The 19,752-nt window shown below is 47.2% G+C and overlaps 1 protein-coding gene across 5 annotated transcripts in view; it reads left to right on the top strand.

Moving 5' to 3' along the window:
* The window catches only part of MSI1 (musashi RNA binding protein 1), a 56,315-nt gene that overhangs the window by 6,121 nt on the left and 30,442 nt on the right, over positions 1 to 19,752 (top strand). For all 5 annotated transcript variants that reach the window (XM_080986429.1, XM_080986431.1, XM_080986432.1 and 2 more), the window contains exon 5: positions 18,142 to 18,183. In XM_080986429.1, the coding sequence (XP_080842555.1) occupies positions 18,142 to 18,183 (42 nt within the window). The remainder of the gene's footprint in view (positions 1 to 18,141; positions 18,184 to 19,752) is intronic.

The raw sequence follows: 19,752 nt of genomic DNA, 5'->3' as shown, positions 1-19,752 counted from the left end.
TGCTGTACGGATTGGTGGGGTGGTGGGGGGTTGTTGGCCGGCTATTGAAATCTCCTGATGCGTCTGCTTTGCTGGGTTGAAGGGGAGGAGGGCGGGAATTGTGGGGAGCAATTTCAGTAGAGGATAGCCCTCTTTTTTAAAAAATACCCTCTTTTGTTTGGAGCTCAAACCCTTCTGAGCTATCTATCCTCTTTCTCTGCCCTTCCACCCCACCTGGGTCAGCCAGTGTTTCAGGTCCTGAGATGGAAAATCTAAATGGCATTATACACACACACACACACACACACACACACACACACACACATTTAACATCTTCTGGGACATTCTCCTTCTCACACCCCATTGGAATGAATGGGAGTTGCAGGAGAGCACAGACTCCCGCCCCCATAAAATCTTTCCTAACGAGGCATGTGCAGAATAACTTCACAGTATTTATTTATTTAGTTATTTCATTTATATCCCACCTTTTTCTCCAAAGAGCTAAGGTGTTGTACATGGCTCTTTCCCCTCATTTAATTCCCACAGCAACCCTGTGAGGTAGGATGGGCTGAGAGAATGTGATTGCCCCAAGGTCACCCAGCGAGCTTCATAGCTGAGTGGGGATTTAAACCCTTGTCTCCCATGTCCTAGTCCAATACTCTTAACTGCTACACCACATGGGCTCTCCCATACTTTAATGGTGCCCTGAAACTGCCACCTTGCCTTGTTTTATTGCAAGTACAGCTCTGCTCCTTCCTTCCTCTTTTTTTTAAAAAAACAAACAAACACTTTTTCAGATATTAGACGAACATAAGAGCAATCAAACTCCTCCTTTTTTAAGTAAAAAAAGTCTGTTTGGAAACATTGTTCAAAACATGTGCACAGTCTTAGGCTGGTGCAAGTTTCCAATACTATTTATTTGTTAAGTGTATACAGTGGTACCTCAGGTTACAGATGCTTCAGGTTACAGACGCTTCAGGTTACAGACTCCACTAACCCAGAAATAGTACCTCGGGTTAAGAACTTTGCTTCAGGATGAGAACAGAAATCATGCTCTGGCAGTGCGGCGGCTGCAGGAGGCCCCATTAGCTAAAGTGGTGCTTCAGGTTAAGAACAGTTTCAGGTTAAGAACAGACCTCCAGAACGAATTAAGTTCTTAACCCGAGGTACCACTGTATTGTGTTATCTAACCCATCCTAATCCTGGAATTTAGGAAACATTGGAGTAGGGATGTATCTCAGCAGCGGAGCATTTGTTTTGCACACAGAAGGTCCCAGATTCAACCCTCAACACCTCCAGGTAGAGCTGGGAGAGAACCCTGCCTGAAGCCCCGGAGAGCCCCTGCCAGCCAGTGTAGACAGAACTGAGGTACATGGACCCCAAATGGTCTGACTTGGTATAAGGCCACTTCCTGTATTCCTAAAACATCCCAAGGGCATCAGGTTGGCAAAGGCTGGTCTTCTGCGACTAGATAGTGGCTTTCTAGGGACTCAGCCAAAGCTATTTCCATTTACCCCCATCTGATCCATTTTAAACTGGAAGTGCCCTGGGATTAAAGCTGAGACCTCCAGGATGCAAAGCCTGGGTTTTTCTACCAAGTTCTGAACCCTCTTTGGGAAACCCTGGTCCAGACCTAAACGTCTGAGTTCATTGACCGCTTTCATGAGCTTATTAAGCTGTCCTTGCCCCAGTGTGAGAAACTCAGATATAGAAGCTAATTGGCAAATGGCATCTTAAACCTAGGTTGTGGTAGCCACAGTGGAATGTCTAGTCACCTTTTTTGCAGTGGCATTTATTATTATTATTATTTATTTCATTTCTGTAACGCTTTGTATTTTAAAGTAAATTTTTTTACAGCCGTTTACGACACATTAAAACATCAAATAAAACAAACTCATGCTTCAAGGAAAATATTTAAGATCCTTCTCTAAGTGACATTTGGCTTTCCCCATATTTATTTACCTACTTAATTTATATAGCTGCCCCATAGCAGAAGTACTCTAGGGAGCTAGTGTGGTGTAGTCATGAAGCTCACAGCGTGATCTTGGTCCAGTCATAACATCTTAACCTACCTCACAGGACCATTGTTTAATTGAGGGGGGGTGAACCTTGTAGTCCTTGGAGAAAAAGGTGGGATATAAAGGCAATAAATAAGCTATTCTGATTACCTATGAAAGCTGGAGGGGTCAACCAGCTGGAGATGTCAGTTACCAACCTGGCACCCAGAGATTGCCATGTTATCACAGTTGGGACCTGTGCTAGTCGCAAAACGCACCTAGCGCTTGGCTAGTTTCGAACACTGCTTATCCCCCAACCCATATTATTAGAAATGGAAGTGAAATAACGTCAATAAATAGCAATACAGGTTTTTTTTTAGCAGCATGGTCTGACAGTAGTGTTGTATTGTGTAATCATCTTATTAATCACAGAGGTTTCTCGTTGGCAAGGGAGTGCACTCTGTACATGCACATGCCGTTGATTTCTGAGGCTCATAGTTACTGATTAATTTTTTTGCACTATGCTCTGTGAACTTTTTTCACCACTAGACCCTTGCTGACCCCCTTTTGACCCCCGGGTCTTTAATCATCCACTGCACAGTCCCACTGACCACTTTGGAGACCCTAGTCTGGGAGGTGTCTCCTGAGGTCCACATATGGTTCCCATGTGACTTGATTACTCTCCAGTTGACTGGCTGGCAGCTTCCCATGTACAAATGGGATCTTGTTGAAAGGCAGAATTGAACTCAAGTAGGCGAAGTAGGCGTTCCTCTCTGGTGATGAATCTGTTCCGGCTCATAAGAACGTAAGAAGAGGCTGCTGGATCAGGCCAGTGGCCCATCTGGTCCAGCATCCTGTTCTCCCAGTGGCCAACCAGGTGCCTAACGGAAACCTGCAAGCAGGATTCAAGCACAAGAGCCGTCTCTCCTCCATTGGTTTCCAGCAACGGGTATTTGGAAGCATTGCTGCCTCTGACTGTGAAGGCAGATTAGCGCCATCATGGCTAGTAGCCGTTGATAGCTTTATCCATTTGTCCAATCCTCTTATAAAGCCATCTAGGTTGGTGGCCACCACTGCCTCCTGTGGGAGGGAGTTCCATAGTTCCACTATGCATGAGGAAGTCCTTTGTTTTTTTTCCCTTATCCTGAGTCTTCCAACATCCAGCTTCATTGGTCGTCCGTAAGTTCTAAGGTTATGAGAGAGGGAGAAAAACCTTTTCTTTGTGCCATGCATCTTATTATAAACTTAAATCATGTCACCTCTTTCTCTCTCTTTCTCTAAACTAAAAAGTCCCAAACCCTGCAACCTTTCCTCAATGGTGTGTGTTTGTGTGTGTGTGTCACTCTATCCCCTTGATCGTTTTTTGTTGTCCCTTTCTGAACTTTGTCCAACTCTATAATCTCATTTTGGAGTTGAGGGAGCCGCAACTGTACACAGTATTCCAAATGCGGTTTCACCATTCAGCAAGCCCATTCAGTTTTCAGTGTGGCTGTGAAGTGATGAATGAGCCTGTGTGAACCAGCCCTGATGGCTGATGGCCTCTGCATTTCCCCCTGCTCCCTAGGAGCCTGGAGTGATTTTGAGGTGGAAGAAACTTAAGTGCAGTGTTTCCTCAATGGCCTTTATTTGTAAGCAACGTAGAAACACGCTGAGGTCTGTTTACGCGAATGCTAAGTCTTAATAGGTACCTTTGCTAGGCTGGAAGATAACCATTGCTGAGGGGGCAGGAGGAAAGTGGGGCATTTTGGATTCAGGGTGAAGCAATTTGCAGCATAGCTGGCACCGCAGGTCTTGCCGACGTGTCTTCTGTGGCTCCTCTTGGCTACGGTATCGCTTTGGCAATAGATAACCTCAGAGGATGATTCCAGCAAGTTAAATGTGGTTACACAGGCTTTAACGGTAATTACACAGTGTTTGGAGCAGTAGTAGGATTGCGAGGAAGCGGATTGTGCCCTTGGCTCCCGCCTGTAAGGTCACTAGTCCTCATGATTAGAAGTGAGAGCAAAGGGTATTGGTTCAATAAAGTGCCTTTTTAAAAACCGTGCAAACATATAGGGTTCTGGGGGTATTGAGAGTGCTTCACTCAGTTGCCCTTACAATAGCCTTGTCAGGTTGGAGAGTCTTATCCCCCACCCCGAGGGAAAAGCCAGACCAAAAATGCGTACTGTGGGGTGTTTTGCAGGGAGGATTGGTCAGAGGACGAAGAGTTAAGGACCTCATCCTGCCCTCCAGTCCTTTCCTGCAAGCAGGAACCCCACCCCCAAAATATTAGTAGCTTTATTTTTATTATTACATTTGTATCCCATCTTTTTCTCCAAGGAGGTCAAGGTGGCATAAACTATTCTCCCCCATGTCATTTGAGTCCCCACAACAACCCTGTGAGGTAGGTTAGGCTGAAAGGCTGTGATTGGCCCAAGGTCACCCAGTGAGCTTCACATGGCATGTGGATTTGAACCCTGGTCTCCCAGGTCCTAGACCGGCACTCTTAACCACTGCACCAGGCTGAAGGACGCTTGGGTGTGATGTCATTCCTCTCTGATGCCACCTAGTGGTGGAGGCATGACTCGCACCAGTGGCTTCCTGGCTCACATCTCCCCTTCTTATGCACAGTTTTGGGTGCCCCGTCAGATGCAAGGGGAGAGGGCAGAAGTGCCTTCCTCCTGCCCTGTGGGTCTCTGCTGAGTGTCCACCTGGCTGGGTTGAGCTGCTTCAATGCACTTATTTCAGGAACTGTGGGCAGCCAGCCTCTGCTTTCAGTTCCCAGCTAAAGCAATGCACTGGCTGGCCTGTCATAGGAGGTTTATGGGGTTGGTTGTAAGGCCGCCTGAGATAATGTGTCCAAAAGAACTCCAGGCATGCTGGAACGCTGCTGCATACATATTAACAACAATTATGATGATGATTAGGGTTGCTCTTAGCTGGGAGGTGAATAACTTCTCCCTTGGCCCTGGTTTGCATGGAGGTATTTTTTGGAGAAAAGAAGGAGAGGGAGGGAAGTTTGGCCAGCCTTGCAAATAAGTTATGAAAGTTACTAGCCTGCAAAAAAACAGTAACCAGACAGAGAGCTGAATTTCTGTGCTGGGCTTGTGGAGGAGGGGCTCCACTCCCCCCGTCCTGAACCTCATTGGTTTCTATGCTGGCCTGCCCACACATCTGCACAGGACATCATTCACTCACCTGCATGCAATTCCTTGTTGCCTGTGGCTACCAACTTGGTGCTTAACCTGATATAACCTTTATGTTTTAAATCTGGCCTTCACTTTTCATAATCTGTTTGCAACTAAATGCCCAACTTAAATTTCTAGACTTTGCTGCAATCGGATCAGGTGACCCTGAGAAAGAGCTGAGCCAGTAGTAGCCAATATGGTTCCCCTCCAGATGTTGCTGGCTCTAAACCTCCCATTATTCCTGACCTTTGGCCATCCTGACTGGGGCTTGCGGGAGTAACTGTAGTCCAACAATGTCTGGAAGTGTTGGCTCTCACCGCGGGATGAAGACTGGGAACTCTCAGCACTGTTTCTGCCAAAGGCTTTAATGCGAAAAGTCAGGTTCAACAGGTACACCAGGTACATCAGAGGCTATCTGACAGCAGTGTTTGAAATTCACCAGACTCCAGGCACATTTTGCACCTGGCTCTTGGCCACTTGCAACCAAGTGGAGATGCCCAGGCATCAGGATGTCACCCGATGTCTCCACCATCTGGTGGTGCATGCCTGGGGATCCTTGGATCTTGCCTGTTTTCATATGACAGCAAAATATGCTGTAGAATTCTATCCGTTACATTTTATCTGCACAATCAGAATGAATTTCAGGAACTAAAAAGTCATATTGAAAAGTACGACTTTTGAGCCATCTGGCCCCAAAATTGCAGCTAGGCATTCTGTTTTGGCGACTGTAACCTGGTTTAAGGAGCCATTTGATGCCTAGCTTATACAGTGGTACTTCGGGTTACGTAGGTTCAGGTTACAGACTCGACTAACCCAGAAATAGTACCTTGGGTTAAGAACTTTGCTTCAGGATGAGAACAGAAATCACGCAGTGGCGGCGTTGCAGTAGCGGGAGGCCCCATTAGCTAAAGTGGTGCTTCAGGTTAAGAACAGTTTCAGGTTAAGAACGGACCTCCAGAACGGATTAAGTACTTAACCCGAGGTGCCACTGTATATCTGAGTTTCTAATACTGTATGCACAGCAAACATCCCAAGTCCCGGGTCTGGGCAAACAGATGGGCACTCCTATGAGCAGGTCGGCTTTGCAAGGCATCTTCTCACTGGTGCTGACTCCAGCATATCCTTGGAGATGGGAGTGACATCAGGACTGGCTTTGCATTGATCTTTAAGTTGCTTCTCCAGGCAGGAGGGGCTGTTCAATGACAAGAGGCAGCACCAGGGATGGCTTCATTGCAGGTCGTTTTGGGCTTGGGATATCTAGCGTCTTGGAGGAAGAAGGTTCGGGCCGGCTTGGGCCCAAACTCCCTCTCTCAGCCCACTGGGCTCCTCCTCAGGGTCAGTCACCGACTGAGGTCCCTATCTATCCTCCACAAGTTTGCTAGGAGCCTCACAGTGAGTCATCCAGCTCCAGCTCCCCAGTCTCTCCCCATTCGTCTTCCGCATCCGGCTGCCCTCTCCAAGGCATCTTTTGCAGTGGACTCATGACAGGAGGGAACTGTGCCGGCAGTCCTTGAGCCAGACAGATTCATGGAGGGCAAGTTTTGTGAACAGTTGTTAGCAGTGTCAGCTAATTAGAATCCCTGTGTTTATGAAACATACTTGTTTCATAAAAATTATATACTGCTTGATAGTTTAAAAACAGAATATTATGTGCACCTGTTAACAGTACCAGTTCCGCAGATTAAAGCCAGTTGACTAGGCATATGGGTGTGTGTGTGTAAGGTGATCTTGCAGCTGTGTGTAAAACCTTTAGCCTCCCAGATGTTTCTTGGGACTACATCTTCTATGGGCCTTTAACAGGAGATGCACCAACTGGAAACAAAACAGAAGCTTTTGCAGACACAAACAGTGTCAAATGTGGGATTGTGTATAAATTTTCCCATGCCGTTGTGTGGTTAAGAGTGTTGGACTAGGAATTGGAAGAGACCAGGGTTCAAATTCCCACGCAGCCGTGAAGCTCACAGGGTGTGACCTTGGGGGCCAGTCACCCACTCCCAGCCTGTGCCCACTTCACAGGGTTGTTGTGAGGATAACTATGTACACCACCTTGAGCTCCTTGGAGAAAAAGGTAGGATGCAAGTGTGGTAAATAACCTAATAACTCATGAGCAGGTGTCCTCAGGAGCGTCCAGTGAAAAGGATGTCTGGATAGGCCCAAGGGCGTTTGAATTTACTTTTTTATTTTATTGTGTTTATGCCCCACTTTTTTCTCCATGGAGCACAGGCTAGTATACATCGTCCCCCCGCTCCTCATTTAATCCCCACAACGACCCTATGGGGTAGGCTAGGCTGAGAGGCAGTGACTACCCCTCTGCAAGGTCACACGTAGTGAACTTCACGCCCTAGTGGGGATGAATATTGTAGCTGAATATTGGTGCTTTTAAGTTGAACCCAGGATCAAATAAGGTAACCAATGCAGGTGATACATGAGCTCTGTAAGATAATATGATAAATGATCAGGCGCGAAAGAGTTGAGTAACGCTTTGCCAGGCTGAAGCAGGCTGTCTAACCTGACAGCCGTTTCCTGTACAGTTTTTACAAAAAAAATGCTGTTTGCTTCTCGGGAGCATCAAACACAACCTTCCTCTTTTCTCTCTTGGGGTTCTTTATATTCTTTGCTTCTGTTTTTATGGGTTCTGACTCCAAACGCACCCTGTATTGTTCCCACTTCTTAAATAACTTGCTCACTTCTAGTTACACCTTCTCTAGCCCCTTTTTTTAAAAAAAGGAAAAGAAAACCCTTCCAGCCTCAGTTTTCCTCCAACACTTGCTAGCCAGACGGCCTAGCTGCATAATTTGAATAGCAGCCGGCCTCACCCAGCTTACAGCAAGCAGGCTCTCTTTTCTGCCTAGTGAATTGTGCTGGGAAAAGGAAGGTCTGGGTTAACTTTTGTTGAAATAGGGGAGTATCTTCTTGGCAGGAGCTGAATGTCTCTGGCTGGGAACTGAACAAGACAGGGGACAATTGTTTGTGCTTGGTATCTTCCATCAGCCTCCTGCTGTCCCGCGAGGCCTTGGAAACTCACTGTGGGCTTTCGCTAATGCCACAATGCAAAGGGATTGAGTGTGTTTTTGTTTGTTATGTGTTTTAGAAACTTGTCTCCTACCTATTCTCCCTCCCTGCCAACCCTCTCTGAACAAGGATGTGCTTGTGTGATTATAAGCGTTCAGGGATGATCGGGAGCAGAGGTGGCCCTGGTGAAACACAGAAATGATTGAAGAGCATTGGAGCATCTTCTGTACAAGGAGAGGTGATGCAGCAGCCTTTTGCCAACCTGGCACCCTCCAGGTGTTTTGGGCTACAACTTCCATCACCCTCAGCAGCATATGGCTTGTAGGCTGGGGTTGATGGGAACTGTAATGCAAAACACTTCGAGGGCAGCAAGTGTGGAGTTCTTTAATTTAGGGGCAGGGAAATGATAATTTTGGGGTGGGGTAAAGGTGTCTAAACTGAGTGGAAGGCGACTCCGTTTCTCCTCTCACAGTAGCTGGCCACTTGTAAAAACTTATTGAGGAAAGGGGCGCAGAGCAACCTACTTCTTCTCCTCCGCACACAATTGACTGATGGGGTCTCCTTGCCAAGCTATGTGTTTTTGGCGGTATGCCTGGATGCTGGTTTTAAACAAAGGATTAGGCAAATCCATGGAGGATAGGCGTAATTTAACGGCTCCTGGCCACAGTAGCTAAATGGACCAATCCCCTGTCAACAAGAGCACTGCAGCTCTGATGGACCTGATGATAGGGATGAAGAAGCAGGGCAAGGCTGCTTCCCTACCTGTGAGCATCCAGAGGCAGCTATTTGCGTACAAAACCTACAAAATTTAAAATACGAAGTAGGACGTTAGAGCAATATTCATAGTGGAAAGAAACATAGGAAGCTGCCTATTGCAGCTGGTCCATGTAGCTCAATATGACACTGACTAGCAGAGGCTCTCCAGTGTTTCAGATGGGACTGTTTCCAGCCTCACCTGGAGATCTCATCTGAGACCTTCTGCTGGCAAAGCAGATGCTCTACCGCTAACTTATGGTTTTGCCCCTGAAAATAAAGGTTCTAGAATAAAGCTGCTTCATTCCAAGTCAGACCACTGGTCCTCTTACTCATAATTGTCAATGTTGACCGGCAGTGATTCTCCCTGGTTTCAGGCGGGGATCTTTCCAGGTTGTACCTAGTGATGCAGTTGGGGATTGAACCTGGGACCTTCTGCATGCAAAGCAGGTGCTTGACCACTGAGCCATGGTGCTTCCCCAAAGACCTACTGAAATAAAACTATTTCAGACTGGTGCCTGAAACTTAGCAGGGCTGGTGGCTGCCTGGTTTCTGATGGGATTGAGTGCCGTGGAGTTGGGCCCTCTATGCTGCAGGCACGACTCCTTGATGGCATGAGGCATGCTTCTGGATCATGGGGGAACCACAAACAGTGCTCCTGCAGGTGTTCTCAGCTTGTGACACAATAAGGGTGAGGCAGTCCTTAAGGTGTATCCTTAAGGCAGAGGTTTTCAAACTTTTGAGTCCACGGCTCCCTTTACCAACTTCATTCTTTCTGTAGCATCCATGTGGGGCTCAGGAGCTCAGTTATGTCGCCCCTTGCCTGCAGAGCTGGCAGCCTCTCGCCCTTTTTCAAACACCCTCGCTTGTGGAGTGTTCCCTCTTCCTCCTCTCTTCTCGTCTCCCTTCTCCTTGGGAGTCCTCTGGGCAGCCGCTGCTGCTGCCCGTGGTCTCTGAGCTGCCCCACCCCACTCACCCCAAAAAGAGGTGCCTCCTCAAGCTTCCCCACAGGGGCCTGGGACTTGTCTGTCCTTCCCAGCAGCAAGGGCTAGAGGATTAGCTGGTTGGGATCCCTCACCCACTTGCTTGCTTGCTTGCTTACTCTGAGGCTGCCTCAGCTCCTGGCAACAAGCACCACCTGACCAGCCCCAGAGGCACCATTTGCCTGGGGAGCTTGTAGCCAGGGCTGTTGCACAAACAGCCACACAAGTCTTTGGGAGGCAGAGACACAAGAGGAACATCAGAGGAGGGAGGGAAGGAAAGAGGAACAGAGGCCAGTGTTGCCCGTGGCTCCCCTGACCATCATTCAAGGCACTCCAAGGTGCCACGGCACACTGGTTGAAAACCTCTGCCTTAAGGTGTATCCAAAGCTGCTCAGGGGGTTTGTACACTAGTACAAGAACCTGGAATATGGGTGAGAAGCCACTGCAGATCTTTTAACTCTGACTAGTTGGGCACTGTTGGTAGCAGGTACTTTCAGCTTCGCATCTGTTGCTGTGCCTTTGTTGGCATGTGGCCCTTGGAAGGTTGCCAGCTGGGGAATGCGGCCCTCTGGCTGAAGATGTTTACACATCCCTGCCTTTACATGCCAAGTCTGAGTGGTATCCAGAGTTAGTCATACTCAGACCTGTTGAAATTTATGGCCACAGCAACATTAGGAATTGGTGTAAAAGGTGCCTTAAAAAAAAGGTAAAGGGGCCTCTGACTGTTAGGTCCAGTTGTGGATGACTCTGGGGTTGCGGCGCTCATCTCGCTTTACTGGCCAAGGGAGTCGGCGTACAGCTTCTAGGTCATGTGGCCAGCATGACTAAGCCACTTCTGGCGAACCAGAGCAGCACACGGAAACGCCGAACAAGATTGCAATAAGATGGGCAGGTGTGTGAACAGATACGAGTGATAGCCACTGTTGTGGCTGCCTCTTCTATTCCCTGGTTCGAGGCTGTGATTTTCCTGGGCAAAACAATTCTGCCTTGGTCAGACCCCACGTGGAGTCTTGGGTACCACAGTTTAAGATACTGAAAGCTGGAACACGTGCAGAGGAGGGTGACAAAGACGATCAAGGGTTTGGAAACCAAGCCTTATGAGGAATGGTTGAGGGAACCGGGTATGTTTAGCCTGGAGAAGGCAATGGGGTGATATAATAGCCATCTTAAAATATCTCAAGGGCTGTCACGTGGAAAATGGAGCAAGTTTGTTTTCTGCTGCTCCATCGGGTAGGACCCGAACTAATAGATTCAAATGACAAAGATTCCAATTAAACATTAGGAAGAACTTTCTGATGGCCAGAGCTGTTTCACAGTGCAAAGGATACCCTTGGAAGGTAGTGGACTCTCCTTTGTTGCAGGTTTTTAAACAGGCTGGATGGCCATCTGTCAGGGATTCTTTAGCTGCGACTCCTGCTTTGCAGGGGGTTGGACTAGAATGACCCTTGCAATCCCTTCCAGTACTACAGTTCTGCGAAAAGTGCACGCGCAAAAGTCCAATCGGGAGTATCAATGGTTGCAGCAAACTGTGTGGTCTTTGCCGATTGAGAGTTCACTTGCATATGTGGGATACCTGCCCTGTGGGTAAGGTAGACACTGTCTGCCTGTCATGGCAGGGAGGAAGAGTCTTGGAGCAAGTCACAACACACTCATATGGCAAAGGTGCTTTTTTGGGGGTGTGATCATGGAGACTGTGGTACAAAGTGGGAGTGCTGCCAGGCTTTGCAGTGTGGCTGCCCCCTTCCCTTACTAAACAGTGGGGCTGGGTGCTCTGTTCTGGCATCCCCAGCTTTAAGACTGGAGTTGCTGATGAGTGTCTTACGCCTGGAGTCACCCAGCAAGCGTTGTAGGGAGAGAAGCATTTGCAACGTGCTCAATTCCTGGTCTGGAGCCAGGTGGCTTGGTGCTAAGTGTTCTCTTTCCTCTGGTGTCCATCACCAGAGTTCCTCCTTGTGTTCTCTGTGTGTGGCATGAGGGAGAGAGCAAGAGCATACAGGACATCACTCTGTGTGGGCTTTTTATATATTGGTGCTATGAATGCTGTATTGCAATTGGGTCTTGAATTGCACCATAGCCTATTGTGCATTCGGAGGTGTGCGCAGGGTCATCCCTGGGTCAGGGTCCTTACATCATTGTGGGGGTGGCTATTCTTATCCCCTCTCCTGAAGCCAGGGGGAAATACATGTCTTACGTTCAGGGGTGTATCTAGGGGTTGGTTAGGTTGGACCTGCCAATGGCTCAGGCGCAGGGGTTTGTGAAAAAATTACGCCTCACCACTCTGGCTCAAGAGTGCCTAGGAGCCTGCCCGTGTGCTCCCTGGGCTGCTCCTCGGCTGTTCTGGGTGGCTGGGAAGGCACACAGCCTCCTCTGGGTGCCTTGGTAGAGGAATCTAGTCACAAGTGATGGAGGTGGGGGGCCCAGGACTGATACAGCTCCTTGCCAAGGGTGCAAGGCAGACTCGGTAAGCCTCTACTTGTGCCATGTCCTGGTTTCTTGTAAAGATACCCTATGATGATGGTGATGAGGGTTTGGTATAGCAGCCTTCATCAACCTGGTGCTCTCCAGATGTTTTGGACTACATGCTAGCTGGGTCTGATGAGAGTTCTAGTCCAAAACATCTGGTGTAGCGTCAGCTACAGCATAAATTTGATGTCCCATCGTATCCATGACTCCACACTATTTTAGGCACCCCACAGGTGGATCTTTGGTAGAATGTCTGCACCTGTGGAATGTCCTGCTGGCATACCTGGGCAGTCCCACTGGTGCATCTGTCATGGTGGCAGCAGGCCTGGTATTCCATCAGTGTAGCATCCACCAGATCTTATAGCCCTTCATCCAGCATCTGCTAGTGTGGCGTATCAAGTGTTTTCCCCCCCTCCCCTAATCAAATAGCCCTGTTCAAATACTTATGGTTCTTTTGAAAAGCTTTTTTTAAAGAATACAATGATTTTATATGGTGGATAAATTAATGCGGCATACTTTCTGAGTTTGATGGTTTGTATTAAACATAAGCCCAGTGAATAAGCCAAAATGCAACAGTTTCTGATTCTGGCAAGTTTTTTATTCAAATTTTTTCCAGGAAACCCCACAATGCTAGGGAAGGTAGTATTTCTGATGCACAGCTTCTCCTTCCTGATATAGGATTACTCTGTAAATCAGTTAAAACACTATTGCAGCATAAGCACCATTGATTTCTGTAGCACTTCCTCACAGACAAGGATGCATGGCAGCCTTCACCAGATGTTTGATGCCGTCCAGATGTTTTGGACTCCCAGCAGCCCCAGCAGCAAGCATGGGCAGTGGCTAAGGATGATAGGAATTGCAGTCCAGCAACACCTGGAGGGCACCACTTTGACTACCGTAAACTACCAGTGAGAGTGAACTTAGAAAATCCAGCTCCTATCTGTGCCCCCTGATGCAAATCAGAACAAAATTTGGGAGGGGAAGCATGGCAAGACTTTGCAGCAATTTGGAATGGGTCTGAAGGGCCTGAATTCTGCACCATAAGTGAAAGAAAAGGAGACAGGAAAATAAATGAGGGGGAGTGGGAAGCAGGACGTCTACAGCCAGGCAGTCCTCCTTCCCTTTAATCCTTTGGAGTTTGCCGAACTGGTGGTCCGAAGGGAGTGAAGGAACCCACAGGATGGTTCCAGCTTCGCACTGAGCTGAACCTGTTGTTTGCAAGCACCAGCCTCTGTTTGTTTGTTTGTTTAAACCATTTTTATCCTGCTCTTTAGCCAAAAAGGCTCCCAGAGTGGCTCACATACAATCAATTAAAAACAAGACAGTTCTTGCCCGCCGGCTTACAATCTACAAGGCACAACACCCGAAGGGAAAGGGACACAGAGGGAAGAGAGGAAAAAATAAGCAAACTTGGGCACCAATTCTTAAACAGCAGTTCTTATCATGATGAGCTGACTTAGAAACAGTTCCGCGATTGGAAGAAAGTGATGCTGAACTTAGTGTGGACACCCGATTCAAAAGTACCCCTAAGCTGTGTCCCCTACTCCTTCAGAGGGAGTTTAACCCCATCAAGAGTAGGCAAGCTCCCATCCTTCTGGAACAACAGTCTGAGTTAGGGTTGTCTTCTCTTCTAGTTTTTATCAGTCAAGTGGGGCAAGGGTCCAGAGTGCAAGTGGTTGCCCTGACTGATTACAAGCACCATGTCCACATCCTTGAGCCCTACTAACTGAAACTCATCTAGCATAACAGGACTAGACAGTGCTCTAGACTCCTCAAGATTCATTTGCTGTAACAGTGGAGTCATGATCCTTGGAGGATGCAAACGAATTTATCTTCAAAATGCTTTGCAAACAAAGTCACAGTGAGCTACCATTGGTTCTGCCACCTTCTTTGAGCCCCACACTACCTGCAAAAGCTCTGCTGGACAGCACAATGAGAATTCAAAGGAGACAGCAACGTATGCCTTCTTTTCTGGCTTGATGAGCTTTCACCAGTGTTGGCTTACCTTTGACTGGAGTTTTCCTCCATTTGCATTGAAGTCATCTCCCAGCTTTGTTTCCTCGCCCTAAGCTCTGGAATATACTAGGGAACCAAACAGGCTCCATGAAGTGGGAGAGGGTCATTGGCCCAAGCCACTTGGATCTTCCAGAGATTGGCCAGGGCTTCGAGAGCAGCACCAATCACATCTGCCAGAAATCCCCTAGAGCCATCTGGAAATCCATTGGATCCATCAACCTCAAAGGATGGATGATCCTAATAAAGTCCCTGACCCTATACTGAAAGCCTAAATCTCAGCAGGAAGTGATCAGACCATGACAAGTGACTGGTGTCAATATCCCCTACTTTCAGATCACCCTCTTCCTGCCCAGTTGAGAAAACAAGGTCCAGAGTGTGGCCTGCCACGTGTGTTGGGCTGCTGATAGGTTGGCACAGCCCCATGGTTGTCATGGCAGCCATGAAGTCCTGAACCACCCCAGAGCCAGTCCCCTTGGCATGGATGTTGATGTACACCCCCAAACCAGCAGTCTGGGAGTCCGCAACACCCCCTCTGAGACCAGTTTTGCCAGTTCAGGTAGAGAGATTGATGGGCAGCGAGGCAGGTTGTAAACTAGCAAAGTTACAGAACAGGACATGTTCAATGCCTCCTGGTTCTTACAGAGGCCCTATTCTTAAGGAAAGAGGGATGCCCCGTATACCTGCCCCAAAGTATTTGGGGTAGAAGAACATTAAATCTGACCAGAATAAAGGCTCTGCAACATTCAACAACATGCAGATCCCTAAGGTATGCAGCTAAATGGAATGGATCATCAGAAGAGATGCCCAAGGAGTGAGGTGAGCAGGTTGTCCCTGAACAAGACCTGTGTTGTCTAATCCTCTTTTTAAAGCATCCAAATCAGTTTCCATCACTTCCTCTCTTGTGGGAATGAATTCCATAGCTGAACTATGCGCTGTGTCATTCTCCAATGAAGGACTATGGTGCTGTAAGCAAGAATAAGAACATCAGAAGATCCTGCTGGATTGGGCCAATCCCCCTTCTAGTCTAGCATCCTGTTCCCATAATGACCAACCAGATGCCTGCAAGAAGGACCCAGGCACAAGAACCCTCTTGCCTCCTGTTCTTTTCCTGCCACTGGTATTCAGAAGCATTAATGCCTCCCAAACCTTTCAGAATCTTCAGTTTAGTTCGGCTATCCTGTAATAGTCAATATCGACCCCCTGGGTCTAAGGGATTGTGCAGGGGGTGAATAAAGACCTAAGGGTCAACAAGGGCCTATGAGGTATCGTTTGGAAATTTTAAATTAGGAATTAAGAGCTTCTGAAATAAGGGATGTGGGCACTGTCAGAGTGATATTGTTATTATTTTTGCTTGCTTTACTTCCCTATTTATTTATTTTTTACTTTTTATGATTCCTAGTATGATAGTGATCTATGATTTGTAAATATTGATGTAAACATTGATATTTCTTGTTTTATTTTGTTTACATCCCAAAGAATCTGGGCTGGAGTTGATGGTAACTTTGTAAGCTCATCAAGGAGTCAATGAACTCAGGGGTCTGGGAAAACCCAATTTAGTTGAAAGACCTATCTGCTTGCCTAGGTTATCTGTGGGATGTTAGCTGCAATTTTGGAACCGGCAGGAGGCTGTATGTGTATTTTTATCATTGAAATTTTAGCTCTGTGGTCTTTCTTTCTTGCCTGCTCTTAATTCTCCAGAATTGATGATGTTGTTACTCCCCCCTGAGATTATGTGATGAACAGAGTGCTAAAAATATACTTAATAAATAGATTCCCCTGGGATCTTTGGGTGGCGGAGGAAGCTACATGTTGGAAGATACAGGGCAGATAAAAGAAAGAGCTTCTTCATGTAGCACATAGTGAAACTATGGAACTCGCTTCCACAGGAGCTAGCAATGGCCACCAACTTGGATGTCTTTAAAAGAGGATTAGAGCAATTCATGGAAGAGAGGGTCATCGATGTCTACTAGCCAAGATGGCTATGCTCTGCCTCCACGGTCAGAGGCAAGAATGCTTCTGAATGCCAGTAGCTGGAAACCACAGGAGGAGAAAATATTCTTGTCCTTGAATCCTGCTTGCAGGTTTCCCTTTGGAGCATCTGGTTGGCCATTGTGAGAGCAGGCCATTGTGAGAACAGGCTGTTGGCCTGATCCAGCAGGCTTTACTTATGTGGAGTCATAGAGGCTAAACTGTTTCAAAACAGATTTGGATTTCTAGCGTAGATGTGCCTTTGCTCAAGCAGTCAAGATAGCCTTCCTCTTGTGGAACAGGGATGGCGAAACTGTGGCCCACCAGCTGTTTCTGGACTATTGCTCCCAGCATCCCTGACCACTAATTGTGCTGGTCAGGGTTAATGGGAGGAGGAGTTCCACAGTGCGTGGAGAGCCAAACATTTCCCATCCTTGTACTTGAGCAGTCTTCCCTAGCCTGATGCCTTCCAGCTGTATTACAGGTCTGGACATGCTTGTTGTGCGGATTATGGGACCATAAGTTGAGCCTAGTGGATCAGGCCAATGTCTCATCTAGTTCCTCTTCTCACAGTGACCACCCAGGTGCCCCAAAGTGAACCCAGAAAGCAACTCTGGTTTCCAGCAACTGGTATTTATAAATTTTCACCAAGTCAAATTTTAAAGAATAAAACAAGGATGAAGTGATTGACAGCAATGTTTTTCTTCCTCACGCCTTCTCTATACGCAGCTGGGGGTGTGGAGTTTTATAAGTTGTGTGTCTTTGTTTCTTTTTTAAAAATAATTTTTATTAAAGATTTTCTTAGTTTACGAAAGTACATGCATTGTCTCTTTTTTCAGGTTGTGTTTCTTTGTTTCTCAATTTGTTTCTTTTACATGGTTTTGTATGTATTGTGGTATTTTATGAATTATGCCTTGCAGTTATTCTATTGATCAATTATTTTTCATAATTGTTAAGAGTGAATTTCTGTTTAATGATCATTTGCTGATGTTTCCAGAGTTAATTTTACTCTGTGCTGTTACATGCTAATAGATTATTGAATATTACTTTATTTGATATAAGTCGTTCCATTTTAAAGTTATGCTTTATTATGACTTTGTATTTAATCAGATTATTATAAGCTGTGTGTTCTTTGTTGTATATTTTTGTTGCTGTCAACCAGCTTGTGTATAGCAATATAGAAAGGCAGTATAGTCATGCTTCGGGTTGAAGTAGCTTCAGGATGAGTATTTTGGGGTTGCGCTCCGTGGCGACCCGGAAGTAACGGAGCGCCTTACTTCTGGGTTTCGCCGCTCGCACATGCGCAGACGCTCAAAATGAGGTCATGCGCGGAAGCGGCGAATCACGACCAGCGCACACGCAGGCGTGGGTTGCGTTCACTTCAGGATGCAAACGGGGCTCCAGAATGGATCCTGTTCGCATCCAGAGGTGCCACTGTATGCAAATTAAAAGTGAAAAAATGAAATCAAATGTAAAAACTGAACAGGAAAATGGGTACCATCTCCAGGAATTGCTCAGCTGCTAGCCCCAATAATATGAATGGGAACCTTGCAAAATCCTGGTTTTGGCTAGCTCCTCTTAATTTCACTGTAGCTTGTGCACAAGGAGTGTGGCATCCCAAAAATGCTCTTTACATTGACATGTTTCTTGTTGCTTTGTTCTATTCTCCCGTAAGGTCTTCTAGCACGCTAGAAAGCTTCTATTGTGCTGAGAGTTGTTGTCTCCACATGTGTGTGTGCTGTTATTTCTTAAAGGAAAGTTTTGTGTAGTAGTTTTTTTTACCTGCCTCTCCTTGTCTTTCAGATTGACCCAAAGGTTGCATTTCCCCGCAGAGCACAGCCCAAGGTAGGTACTTGTTTACAACTTTTGAGAGTGACCTCCCCCCAACCAATCATACAGGTGCTTTGGGGTCATCAAACTTTGGAACCGCTTCCTTGGCCACCAGGCAGATGCTGGGTGCTGGAGCTCTTCCTCTTGGGTTGATGTACAGATGAGCCCTGGACTTTTCCAGCTCCTTGCAGCTGAAACCTCAATGTTTTTAGAGCATGCTGGTTATTGGGTTTATGCCTGTTGTTTCAACCACCAGTGGTCTTCCCTGATGATGGAACAGAGATGGAAACTGCACAAGAAGCACCTTTCAAAGAGGGACTCCTCACCTGGGGCTACCTTGCAGTGTTCCCTTCTGTCAAATGTGCCTTTCTTTTGAGTGTCCACACTTCATTTTTCTAAACCTCCCCGTGGCTCCAGTTTGTGTTGGTCTTGCTTCTTTTTGGGGTTAAGATGTCCACTTGCATGCACTAGAAGCTTGGCTGCCCTCTTCTTAAGTAAGACCTTTGTCCTTGGCTCCTGATGGAAGGAAACAGTTTTATAAGTGACCCGAAGAGAAGCTTAGAGGCAACTGCTTGAACTGTGACCCGCTGCAAGCTTGAATAGTCTATATTTTACTTTTTTACTAGAAACCAAAGGTTTAACCCTGGGGTCGGCAACCTAAGGCCCATGAGCCACAAGCGGCCCACGGGGGTCGTTTAACCAGCCCCCGAGCCGCCCCTGAACCAAGCCGCCTGCTTGGCAAGTCCCCGCGTGCTGCGCTAAACCAGCGCAGTCCAGGGACTCGCTTCCGCAGCGCTGAAAATCGCGTCTGTGCATGCGCAGACGCCGGAAATCATGGGTGCACGTGCATGAGCATGCACGATCCGGCCCACAGAGGGATCTCCACTGGAGTGAGCCAGCCCAGGCGAGGTAAACCTTGCTGACCCCTGGTTTAACCATTTGGATGCAAAACGGTGGCTTCAGCAGGGGTGTGGGTTGTAAGACAGCCCCGTACAGCAACCTGTGATTCATATACTGGGCTGACCTGAATGAGTTCAGGAACCTGTGGCCCTCCAGAGAGCGAGCCTCATTTAGCAATACATTGGCTTGCATGGTGGTTTGCGGAAGTTCAAAGGGACAAGTCCTTGCTCCAGGGGACTAATCATCTAAAATTTGACATTGGGGGAGGGGAGGGAGAACTGAGGCAGGAGCGAAACGAGGAAAGAATATGCAGTTAGCTTGAGTTTTATTTTGTTGGGTTCTCGCTACTCTTTCCCTTGCTACAGACGCTTTACCTGCTGACATCCCCTCTTCTACGTGAATCTCAAAAGACCCAATTTTCATGCTGCTCTTAACTGCTTTTAATCAAAATGTTAAAATATTGCATTTAAAGCTTGTGAGCTGCCCGGAGAACATACGCCGTTGGGTGGCCACAGAAGTGTAGGAAGTAAAATAAAGGCACCTTTTCTGCCCTTTGTCCTTGGGCTTGATGCGCAAATGAGGAGGGTTGGGTGGATGGGGGAACCCAAGGAGAGGGAACGTGATGTGTGCCAGCCAGCGAAGCAGGGATCAGGGCAGTGAGTGCTCAGGTATCCCAAGTAACCA

The sequence above is a fragment of the Podarcis pityusensis genome, assembly GCF_964106645.2.
Source record: "Podarcis pityusensis genome assembly, chromosome: 16".
In the NCBI taxonomy this organism is placed as follows: Eukaryota; Metazoa; Chordata; class Lepidosauria; order Squamata; family Lacertidae; genus Podarcis; species Podarcis pityusensis.
Note: the sequence above shows the minus strand (reverse complement) of the source record. Positions and strands in the feature narration are given on the sequence as shown.